The following is a 12,748-nucleotide window of genomic DNA, read 5'->3' as shown; positions in this document are numbered from 1 at the left end:
CCAGGAACCCCCTTCCCCCAAAATACCCTACAAATAACATCATACTTGATAAAAATACCGACCTCATTTCTTTTGAGTTTGGGCAGAAGACTGATGTCCATAGGAATATTTTAAAATCTTTTTTAATGTTTATTTTTGAGAGAGACAGAGAGAGACAGAGCACAAGGGGAAGGAGCAGAGAGAGAGGGAGACACAGAATCCAAAACAGGCTCCAGGCTCTGAGCTGTCAGCACAGAGCCCGATGTGGGGCTCAAACTCACAAACCGTGAGATCATGACCTGAGCCGAAGCTGGACGCTCAACTAACTGAGCCACCCAGGAGCCCCTACATAGGAATATTTTAAAGCCAGCCCCAGAAATCTAATCATCCTATCAATAGTTCTGGCAATTAGCCTACAAAACAATGGAGAGAAAATATCAGAATGCATAGTCCATAGCAGTTTCATAAAACTTTTACTTCAGTAATGTAATTGTATACTGGATTGGAATTTTAAATGTATATGTTAATGTTCTTTTATAGTCAGAATACTTAGGAGCCCACTGTCCTAGAATATTGAATCTTTGAGAAATCTACCGATTGCTTGAAACTTCACTTAAATGAAACTTTTGCAGTTTGTTTTATTGAGGCTGTTTTGTGACAAATTATTTTTCCTTATTAGTTTTACTGAGGAAGGCTGTTGTCTAATTTATAAACAATAAACTGCACTTCAGGGGCACCTGGGTGGCTCAGTTGGTTAAGTGCCCTACTCTAGATTTTGGCTCAGGTCTTGATCTAGTGGGGTTGAGATTGAGCCCCACGTCAGGTTTTGCCGATCCTGCTTGGGATTTTCTCTCTCCGTCTCTTTGCCCCTCCCCCGCTGGCTCATGTGTTTTCTCTCTCTCTCTCTCTCTCTAAGTAAATATTTGAACAAAAAAAGGGGCAACTGGGTGTCTCAGTCAGTTAAGTGTCTGACTCTTGGTTTTGGCTCAGGTCATGATGTCCTGTTTCGTGAGATTGAGCCCCGCATTGGGCTCTCTGGATATGGAGCCTGCTTAAGATTCATTCATTCATTCATTCATTCATTCTCTCTCTCTCTCTCTCTCTCTCTCTCTCTTTCTCTCTCTCTCCCCCCCTTCCCTCTCTCTCCCTCTCTCTCCTTTTCTCTCCCTCTCTCTCCTTCTCCCCCTCTCTCCTCCCCACCTGTCCCTCAACCTTGCATGTGTTCACTCACTCTCTCTCTCAAAATAAATAAATAAACTTAAAAAAAAAAAGATTCTCCTTCCTTCTTCCTCTGCCCCTCCCCCACTCATACTCTCACGCTCTTAAAAACTACAATTCTTTGAGGCTTGACAGTGCAATAATCACAAAATAAAGAACATCTCCATCATGCATGAAAGATTCTATACTTTACCTACTAGCCCTAAGAAACCACTGATCTACCTTTTTTGCTTTATTTTGTTTTAAGGATAAATGAATAACGAATTAAACAATTTTAAAATAAGCTATAATTTTTAGAATAGTTTTAGATTTACAGAAAAACTGAGAAGATAACTATAGTTCCCATAAACCTGTACCCAGTTTCTCCTATTATTGACATCTTTCATTAATATGGTACATTTTTCATAAGTAATGAACCAATATTATACATTATTATTATGTAAAATCCATAATTTATTTAGGTTTTCTTACTTTTTTCCCCAGTGTCCTTTATCTGTTCCAGGATTCTGTCAGATATCCTATTACATTAGTTTTCATGTCTCTTTAGGCTCCTCTTGGCTGTAACAGTTTCTCAGACTTTTTTTTTTTAATGTTGATTTTTGAGAGAGAGAGAGCGTGAGCAGGGGAAGGGCAGAGAGAAAGAGGATCCAAAGCAAGCTCTGCGCTATCAGTAGAGAACCTGGTGGGGGGGCTCCAACTCACAAACTGTGAGATCATGACCTGAGCTGAAGTTGGAAACTTAACCGACAGAGCCACCCAGTCACCCATCAGATATTTTATTTTATTTTATTTTATTTTATTTTATTTTATTATTATTTTTTTAACGTTTATTTATTTTTGAGACAGAGAGAGACAGAGCATGAACGGGGGAGGGTCAGAGAGAGGGAGACAAAGAATCTGAAACAGGCTCCAGGCTCTGAGCTGTCAGCACAGAGCCCGACGCAGGGCTCGAACTCACGAACCGCAAAATCATGACCTGAGCTGAAGTCGGCCGCTTAACCGACTGAGCCACCCAGACGCCCCAGATTTTTTATTTTAATAAACTTGACAGTTGGAGGAGTACTGGTCAAGTATTTTGTGAGATGCTCCTCTGCTGGAATTTGATCTTTTTGTTATTATTAGACTGGGGTTACCGATTTTTGGAATTGATTTGCTCTTTTTATAAGAAAGAACATTCTAAAAAGTGGAATAGTCTTCTTAAGGCTGCAGTGGCTGTTTAAATGGCTTTGAGATTGAAAAAATGGTCCTGAAACATTGTGCAGTGTCTGGCACGGTATAAATAACATAATGAAAAAAGAGCCCTGGACTAAGTATAAATGCCTCTTTTTTTAGTATATATTGAGAGCACTGTTTTATTTTTGCTTGCTCCATAGAGGCCCTTCATTTAAGTTTTTAAATCCCCCTTTAAAAAAAAAAAAAGACCTTTTACCCACATGTTCCTAAATTCATCTTAAATTATGTCTATAAAATAAACTTACTTAGACCTTAGATCTAATGACAGTTTTAGAGACAAATTTGCAGAATTAGGATTAATTGAAGGTATGGCTTTCATCAATGAAGAGTATTTTTGTAAGGGTTGGTAGGAAAGAAATAGAGCCACCTTGAGATTTCTCTGAAATCTTCTTTCCTAATGTATCACTTAGAAAATTTCACTTTTTCGCATTAACTGTGTTTTGTTAGTTTCATCCCGGTGCTACTTTTCTCTGTTGCTAGCAAAATTAAATCTTTTCCTTAAACAAGAGTTGGCAGAAAAAAATTAGATCTCTACCAAATTTTGGAAAGGTTAAGGATTAGGATGAAAACATTTGTTATCTAAAATTCCTTGTGATACAACAGTGTCATTATAGTGGAGATGTTTGCTTGGGAATAAAATGTTAATTTCATATTGGAAAGTTGTTTAAGATTTAAAATAAATTGTTAATTTTCTTATAATATCCTTGAGATGCTAATGTGGAAGAAAATTAAAATTGTTGATTTTCAGTTCCTTTTGTTAGGGACATTGGGTAGGAGAAAAAGTTTTGGTCTCACAGAGATAGAGGTGGTTATTCAACAGCCTAGTTGCTCACTGTTTTCAAGTTTGTTTTAACTATTTTAGATCCTTTGCATTTTCTTGTAAACTTTAGAATCAGCTTCTCATTTTCCATTTTTTAAAGGCTGTTGGGATTATGATTGAGATTATGTTTAACGTGTAAATTGGAGAAAATTGATATCTTAATATTGATTCCTCTTAATTTAGTATATGGTATATTTTTATATTTATTTAGATTTTCTTAATATTCTTAAATATAGAGTGTTTTGGTTTCAATGTAGAGTTCTTACACATCTTGTTAAGTTTATTCACCATATGTGGAATTTAACATTTTTGGTTTTGTTTGCTTCTGGTATTTAGAAACGCAGTTGATTTTTGTATATCGACCTTCTGTACTGAGACCTTGCCAAATATACTAGTTCTAGTAGATTTTTGTTTGTTTGTTTATAGTCCTAGTAGATTTTAAAAATTTCGTTTCTTAGGATTCTTCTACATGAGAAGTCGTGTCATCAGTAAAAGAGAACATTGTTTTGTGTGCCTTTTATTTATTTTTCTTATCAGTATTGCACTGGCTAAGACCACCAATACCATACTGAATAGAAGTGGTGGATTGAGGGCATCAGGGTGGCTCAGTCAGGTGAGCGTCCAACTCTAGATTTTGGCTCAGGTCATGATCCCAGGGTCATGGAATTGAGCCCTGAGTTGGGTTCTGCACTGAGAGCCTAAGAGTCTCTCTTCCTGTATCTCTGCCCCTCACCCCCACTCACTTACACACACACACTCTCTCCCTCTAAAAACAAAAGTAAAAAGTAAAAAAGAAGTGGTGGGTTGGACATCCTTGCTTCCCGCCCCCCCCCCCCCCCCATTCTTTGGAGGAAACTGTTTAGTTTACCATTACAATGGTGACTATAGATTTCATTGTGTATACTGTATCTGATTGCTACATTTTCCTTCCATTTCGGGTTTACTAGTTTCCTTAGAGTTTTCATCATGAATCTGTTGAATTTTGTCATATACTATGTTTATATATATATTGAGATAAACTTACAGATTTCTTTTATTCTGTTAATATTCTGGATTACATTATTTTATTTATTTTGTATGATCTAACCTTTTATTCCTGGGATAATCCCCACCTACTTATGAAGATATTTTTATATGTACAGGGATTTGATTTGCTAATACTTTGTTAAGGAATTTTGAGTCTGTGTTGATGAGAGATAATTGATCCATAATGTTCACTTTATTGTAATGTCTTTGTTAGGGTTATGCTCATCTCATGTCATGAGTTGCAAAGTCTTCTTTGTTACTTTAAAAAAAAAATGTCTATTTTTTTTTGAGCCGGGGGTGAAGAGCAGAGAGAGAGGGAGACAGAGAATCCTAAGCAGGCTCCGCACTGTGAGCACAGAGCCTGATGCAGGGCTCAAACCCATGAACCACGAGATCAGACCTGAGCCAAAATCAAGAGTCACTTTTTTTAAAAAAAAAAAGAGTTTGGGGCGCCTGGGTGGCTCATTCAGTTGAGCATCCGTCTCTTAATTTTGGCTCCGGTCATGATCCCAGGGTCATAGGAAGTTGGGTTCAGTGATGAGCATGGAGCCTGCTTAAGATTCTCTCTCTGTCCCTTTGTGTGTGTGTGTGTGTGTGTGTGTGTGTGTGTGTGTGTGTACATGTTCAAATATTCGGCTCAGGTCATTCAGTATATGTGTGTGTGTGTGTATATATATTGTATATGGGGGGCACAGAGAATATATCTATAATCGCAGCCTTAAATCCTTGTTTTCTAACTGTAACATCTGGGTCATCTTGGATTGGAGCCTGTTTTCTTTCTTTCTTTTTTTGAGTATGAATTATGTGTTTTTATTTCTTTGCATTTACTATTTTTTTTATTATATAGTAGACATGTTGGAGAAAGTATACAGAGACTCTGGATTTTGTTGTTCCTCCAAAGAGTTTTTTGTGGCTGAGAAGGCAGTTACCTTGGCTTGATTCAAACTCTAAACTCCCCGTGTCCTGTAGTAGCTCAATTGTTTCAAAACCCAGCTGCTACTTTTCACTGGGAATCCTGAAGTCTTCCCATCAATCCTCATAGGTAGTTTAGGAAATCAGCTAAGGATGGAGATGTTTTATGTTTTAAATGCAGATTTTCCTATTCACTTTCTTTGTAGCTTCCTTTCCCTAATCTTTCTAATTGTTCTGTGCCCTGAACTTTGTCCTCCAACTCAAGTCAGTTAGGTTGTGGGCTGCCAGAAACCTAAGTATGGTCGTGTTTCACGCAAAAAATTACAGACTGGAAAACCTCACTTTGCTATTTTTCATTCAAGGATATAGTATCTTTCATTTTGTATTTTCTTATGGTCTGTGTTCAGGTTCTTTAAAACCTGGAGGCTGGGTAGGTAGTGCAACATAATTTCTTCTGCCATTATGGCCATGTTACCTTTTTTTGTTTTTTTAAGTTTACTTACTTATTTTGAGGGGGTGGGGAGGGGTAGAAAGACAGGGAGGGAGAATCCCCAGCAGGTTCTGTTTGGAGCCCAATATGGGGCTTGATTTCATGAACCATGAGATGATGACCTAAGCTGAAATCAAGAGTCAGGCACTCAACCAACTGAGCCACGCAGGTGCCCTACATTTACTTTATAGAGTCCAATCAGTGTTCAAAATAGTACTGCGTATATTGTTTCTGGCTTTCCTTTGAATGGTTCTAGCATTTTACCTTTAAGTATGTATTTTTAAATATAAAAAATATTTCAGAAAAACATATACTAACATTAGTTGTATACGGGTGGTATGATATACATAATTTTCACTTTGTTCTTGTTATTTTCTGTGCTGCCTGCTTTACAAATATACATTTTACTCTTTTATGTGAAAGAGGTGGTGGGTGTTTTTTTTTAAAAAATGGAAACTATATGTACTATTTACTAATGAAGAAGTACATAGTTCCACTGTTGCTTTATAAAGAGACTTCTTCTCAAACATCAATTTGCTTTTGACTAGGGTCTGGGGACTAGCTATAGCTTTTCTCTTCAACATGCTGTTTTAGGCTTTCTGAAATAAGACATTTGGGGTACATGATTTAGTGGGATTCTTCCTTCTTTGGCCCATTTTTTCTCCTCAGGTTTTCATATGATATAAGATTAGAGAATATAATATAGAGGCCAGGATCACACCTCTTTTACATTTGGGGGAGCATTTGAGATACTTATTTGCACTCTTTAATTGACATAATTAATACACTTACTTGTATTAATTTAGTATTTGTTGGATCTGTGTCAAGCTACTGGAAAAATAGGAAAATTAGATATGGCTCTTGCCCTTGGAGAGTATGCCCATTGGTAAGGAAATTGCCAGTATTCCACTATTTTTTATTTAGTGACACTTTCCTGTGGATTAACCTGAAAATACCAGCACAAAGTAGTATTATGAATCTTTGGGATTGCCTTGCCAGAGAAGTGGAGAGATGTGATCCTGAGATGAGTTTCAATACAGTTTTCCTTGTCACTTCTTTGTTACTCTTAAAACATTGTAGTTCTTGTGGCCCTCCTATTTCTCCTAGGATTCTCCATCTTTAGTCTTTATATTCTCAGGAGTTTGATTCATTAAATGAAGTGAATGTGAACCTCAATTTTTCCAGGTTACTGTCCAGTAAGTGAATTATAATTTCTTCAGAGTCTAATCCTAGTTCTGTTTGTTAGGGCCCAAGTGAATATCTGCTTGCCCTTTTGTGAATTAGAAATGTCAACATAATTGATTGTTTTCCTCCATCTTTTCATTTTCCTCAATTCTTAACTATATACTCTTTACCTGTGCTCTTAATTTGAGAGATTGTTATCTGTTATTAGAGAAAGGTGTTTCAACAAATAGGGGCTATATATCTTAAAATTATTAGTAGTAGAACCATTGCAGATATTTCCCACTGACTGTAATTGCAGTCCTCTGTAGAAGAATGGCTTGAGAACCCAGTGTAATATGTTAACTAAGTGAATCTTTTTCCTTTTCATTTCAGTTGGAAAGACATCCTTGATCACCAGATTCATGTATGACAGTTTTGACAACACCTACCAGGTATTTTATTTTTGCCAACTTACTGATTGTCTCTATTTTGTGTTAAAAGTAATATTTAAGGACTTTTTAAAAGTTCACATTTACATAAAAGCACTTTCTGTAATCTGTAAAATGCTTTATAAATACAGAGTATAACTGATTTTGCTCATTGTCCTCAGTCTTTTCACTTGATTTCTTTATCTCCTCTTCCAAAGTCCTTTCCAAAAGATTATTGGTAATTACCATTTGGGACAGAGGTAGGAGTGATTGTAGGTACTCTGTTATGTGGTTCAAGCCTAGGATTATCTGACCTTTTGATCTACACTTAAAGTCAAGAATAAATGAGTAATGTAATTAGAAATCATTAACAGAAGGAGATTTTGGAAATCCACAAATATGTGGAAATTAAATAGCAAATTCCCAAATAACCAGTGAGTCAAAGAAAAAAAATCACAAAAGAAATTAGAAAATACTTTGAGACAAATGGAAAAAAAAAACAGAAACCACAACATACCAAAATTTATATGATACAGCTAAAGCAGTGCTGTAAGGAAAAGAAGAAGTACATTAAATCAGTAATTTAACCTTCTACTTTAAGAAATTAGAAAAGTAAACTAAACCTAAAACAAGCAAAGGACACATGGTAAAGAACTGTTATCCCAAACATACAGAACTGTTAAAATCTCATAGTAGTAAAGAATTAACTCTTTATATTTTGACATGTTTTGATAGATGTGTATACCTATGAAGCTACCACCACAGTCAAGATTAAGAACATTTCCATCATCCTAAGAAGGAATTTGTTTTTTGTTTTTTTTTTAATTTTTTTTTTTTTTCAACGTTTTTTATTTATTTTTGGGACAGAGAGAGACAGAGCATGAACGGGGGAGGGGCAGAGAGAGAGAGGGAGACACAGAATCTGAAACAAGCTCCAGGCTCCGAGCCATCAGCCCAGAGCCTGACGCGGGGCTCGAACTCATGGACCGCGAGATCGTGACCTGGCTGAAGTCGGACGCTTAACCGACTGCGCCACCCAGGCGCCCCAGAAGGAATTTGTTTTTAATTAAGCATTTTATTAACAACCATAAATATCATAGAACAGAAATGACTCATCCATAAATCTGACATTTTAGAAAAGTCTCTTAAATAAAAAACCAGTTAATATGTACTGTATATATTTTATTATTCTTTTGAATATCTCAGAAATGGTTTAGCTACTTCATAAGACCTGAGAAAAGCGAGTTTAAAAATGAAAAATAGCTCAATCAACAAGAGTGCTTCAGTTTCTTTTGGACTCCTTTATATCATATATCCCCAATTTTTTGGGTCCCTACAACTCTATGGCTTATAGGCCTTACCTAGATGACCTTGTCTTTTGTACAGTATCTTGATTCTGAGCAATGCTCTGTCTCTTCTCATCAGAAAAACTACAAATACAAGTCTTAGAGACTAACAAAAATATTGATGTCATTGAGCCATATGTGGAAAATTCCTGAAAAATGTAAGCTTAACTGTTCGGGAGTAGACCCAAATACCATAGGCTAAAAAATCTGAACTAGGGTCAGAGTCTTGGGCTAAAGACTCACTAGCTAGAGCCTATTTAGAGTTCTCTGGGTGTTTCTAAAGGATTTTGTTACACTCATGGTCTCAGTGAAATTAAGTAGATCTTTCAAGCATATATTAAAGTGCTATTGCTGTTTCTTCAGGTTGCTGTTCAATCAGACATATATAAGGGTAGTGATGTTGACATAAATATAGTGATATTGATAGAATTTGACAGATAGGGAAGGATTTTGGTTCTTTGTGGAAAAGTTGTTGCTAATGAAGCTAAAATATTGTGCTTTGGCATTAACAGGAGACGTTTATTAACAATGTGAGTTACAGGTTTTTATAACAATTAGGTACAGTCCTAGATATTCTTTTAGTTTAGCTCTAACAGGAAAATTTGGACAATGTAGTACCCTAGGTCCTTATTTAATGAAATCAGCTTGACAATATATTAAGTATTATCTTTGAATATGAAGAATTGACCTTCTGTAGTTAGCTACCAACTTAGTTATCAGGTGAAGAGTTCTTCATTGAATCATTTGAAGATTCCCTATATACACCCGGTCACACACACATCAGAAAGACTTCTGAAATGACTAATTAAAGAGCTAGTCTCATTGCTAGAAATTTATTATTGGGCTTATAGGAGCCATGTGTAATGTATGTATCAAACTTAGTTTAAGTGAAGTTTTATTTTACAAAAATGATAAACTTTAGTTAATAATTCACATTCTCTGTATGATTCCTTTGCACTGAATTCATTTCATTTAAAAAGAAGGAAACTGGTCAAAAGAGTCCTTAATTGACTAAAATTTGGGCAGTATGTCAAAGTGAAAAAGAAAAAAACCTGTTCTTTTTAAGTAGAGCATCTGGAATTGATTCTCTTAAAGTTGCTCTTCTTATTCACCACTTATTTTCTTTATCCAGTTATAAACCCACAGATTTTTCTTTTTTTGTTTATTTCTGTTTTAGATTCATTCGTTTATTTGAGAAAGATTATATTGCTCAGACTAACTTCTGAGATTACTTTGAATTTAGAGGGTTTCTTATTCCAAAGGCTGTTACAAAGTGGCAATCAACATAAATTCACCTTCATGGTAGACAATGAGGCCATCTATGCTATCTGTCGTGGAAACCTCAATATTGAATGCCCAGCCAACACTAAACTAAATAGGTTGATAGGTCAAATTGTGTTCTCCATCACTGCTTCCCTCAGATTCGATGGAGCCCTGAATGTTGATCTGACAGAATTCCAGACTATCCTGGTGCCTTATCCCCACATCCACTTCTCTCTGGCCACATATGTTCCTGTTATCTCTGCTGAGAAAGGCTACCATGAACAGCTTTCTGTAGCAGAGATCATTAATGCATGCTTTGAGCCAGCCAACCAGATGGTGAAATATGATTCTCACCATGGTAAATACATGGCTTGCTGTGCACCTGGGTGGCTCAGTTTAAGTGTCCAACTTCAGCTCAGGCCATGATCTCACGGTTTGGGGGTTTGAGCCCCGCATCAGTCACTGTGCAGACAGCTCAGAGCCTGGAGCCCACTTTAGATTCTTTGTCTCCCTCTCTGCCCTCCCCCACTCGTCCTCTCTCTCTCTCAAAAATAAACATTTAAAAGAAAAAAAAAAAAAAAAAAAATACATGGCTTGCTGCATGTTGTACTGTGGCAACATGGTTTCCAAAGATGTCAGTGCTGCCATTTCCACCATCAAGACCAAGGGTACCATTCAGTTTATAGACTGGTGCCCCACTGGCTTCAAAGTTGGCATTAATTATCAGCCTCCCATTGTGGTATCTGGTGGAGACCTGGCCAAAGTACAGCCATGCTGAGCAACACCACAGCCATTGCTGAGGCCTGGGCTCACCTGGACCTGATGTCCTGATGTGTGCTAAGCATGCCTTTGTTCACTGGTATGTGGGTGAGGGCATGGATGAAGAAGAGTTTTCTGAAGCCTCTGAGGACATGGCTGCCCTTGAGAAGGATATGAAGAGGTTGGTGTGGATTCAGTTGAAGGAGAACATGAAGGAGGAGAGGAGTACTAAAGTTAAAAATATTGGGGCGCCTGGGTGGCGCAGTCGGTTAAGCGTCCCGACTTCAGCCAGGTCACGATCTCGCGGTCCGTGAGTTCGAGCCCCGCGTCAGGCTCTGGGCTGATGGCTCGGAGCCTGGAGCCTGTTTCCGATTCTGTGTCTCCCTCTCTCTCTCTGCCCCTCCCCCGTTCATGCTCTGTCTCTCTCTGTCCCAAAAATAAATAAAAAAAACGTTGAAAAAAAAAAATTAAAAAAAAAAAAATAATAAAAAAAAAAAAATTAAAAAAAAAAAAATCACAAAGGTGCTGCTTTAAAGTTGTGCTCTGATCAATTTAATTTGTATGTAGCAGTGTATACTCTTTATATACAATTACTGATCTGTGCTTTAAAGCATAATGCTTTGTTACAACCCACGCTGTCCATTTCTCTGATGGATTTGAATAAAGTATTTGTCTTAATTGGAAAAAAAAACCCCATAAATTCAGGGTTGTATAGTTTAAAATACTGAAATGTTTAAAACAGCTTAAGTGAATTTTTCTAGGAAGATGGTGGTGATCAAATACATCCTTAACCTCTTTAAGTTAAAGCTTTAAATTATTCTACACAAAATTATACTTTGTTATATGGAAATAAAATCTGCACCCAACCCCCACCCCCCCGCCCCACTAATGGGACTACTTTTCTCATCCAGTGTTTGATTTCTTATTTTTAAATTTCCTTTAATTTTTAAGGACTCTTTTTTCTCCTATCAGAAGTATTGTCATTTTATGGGAGGTAGGGGGAGAACAGTTCCTTTTTTTTTCAAACTGTGCTAAGAACACTTAATATAAAATCTACCTCCTAATCAGATTTTTAAGTATACAATACAGTATTAAATATATGCACAATGATCTCTAGAACTTGTTCACCTTGCATAAGTAAAATTTTATGCCTATTATAGCGACTCATTTCTGAAATAGATTCTACATAGTTTCTGTTCTAAGTAATGTGGCACAAAGATATCTAAGAGAAAAGTATACATACATACATAAATATACACATACATAAATATACATAAACATGTGTAGTAATGGGATGGTTACCTTTCTAAAATGGAACCCATATCAGTGTCTTGCTTCTGGGATCCTTTGCCTTTCTTCATTGTTTTTACTTATCTCTATTAGTCAATGTTAGATAGACTCTTCTTTAACTTGTCCACTCTTTTCTTTCTTTATTCTAGTCTTTGCCTTTCTCAACACTTACTCTTGATTTATCTTCTCCTGCTAGGGAAAGCAGCAGCTAGGCAACAGAACTTTGTATGTTTGGACCACAAAGGAAGCTGATTATCATTGCTTGGTACAGAGGAAAACTTGTTTTCCTTACTTAATTACTTTTGTGTAGGAAAACTCATGTTCCTTAAAATCATGATGTTGAGGGGTCTCGACTGTGTATGGCATCAGAAAAGGTGATAAACAGTTATGTAGGAAGGAAGTCAGACAAAATAGTAGTTTACATCTGCAGTATTTTAGAAAATTGCTATTGGGGCACATAAACACTGTTCTGAGTGGAGAGCATCCAAGTATAAATATCCAAACTACAGTTATCATTATTATCTTGATGCTGATGTATTTAGGTAAGTCATTATTCAATCTTGAATTGTGTGCTCCCACAATAAAAATACTCAGTTTAATTTTTTGTCTTTTACAAAGTAGACTTTCCTTACCCAGTGAATTAATTAACACTTAAAATAATGTGAAGCTATAAATTAAGATATGTGGGAGAATTTTCTCTAACCTTTGGTTTCTTCTACAATTATTGCCTTCTGCATTTCTATAAAGAAGATGAGCAAGAGGCAGCACTGATGTCTCATCCCTCTTTTATGAAAGTTTGAATTAGTTCCACATCAGTAAC

At 36.5% G+C, this 12,748-nt stretch overlaps 1 protein-coding gene across 2 annotated transcripts in view; it reads left to right on the top strand.

Annotated features, from left to right (window-relative positions):
- Positions 1–12,748, top strand: part of RAB6A (RAB6A, member RAS oncogene family) — an 86,452-nt gene that overhangs the window by 36,933 nt on the left and 36,771 nt on the right. For both annotated transcript variants that reach the window (XM_060605672.3, XM_060605671.3), the window contains exon 2: positions 7,236–7,294. In XM_060605672.3, the coding sequence (XP_060461655.1) occupies positions 7,236–7,294 (59 nt within the window). The remainder of the gene's footprint in view (positions 1–7,235; positions 7,295–12,748) is intronic.

Source organism: Panthera onca, chromosome D1 (assembly GCF_046562875.1).
Source record: "Panthera onca isolate mPanOnc1 chromosome D1, mPanOnc1 haplotype 2, whole genome shotgun sequence".
Classification (NCBI taxonomy): Eukaryota; Metazoa; Chordata; class Mammalia; order Carnivora; family Felidae; genus Panthera; species Panthera onca.
Note: the sequence above shows the minus strand (reverse complement) of the source record. Positions and strands in the feature narration are given on the sequence as shown.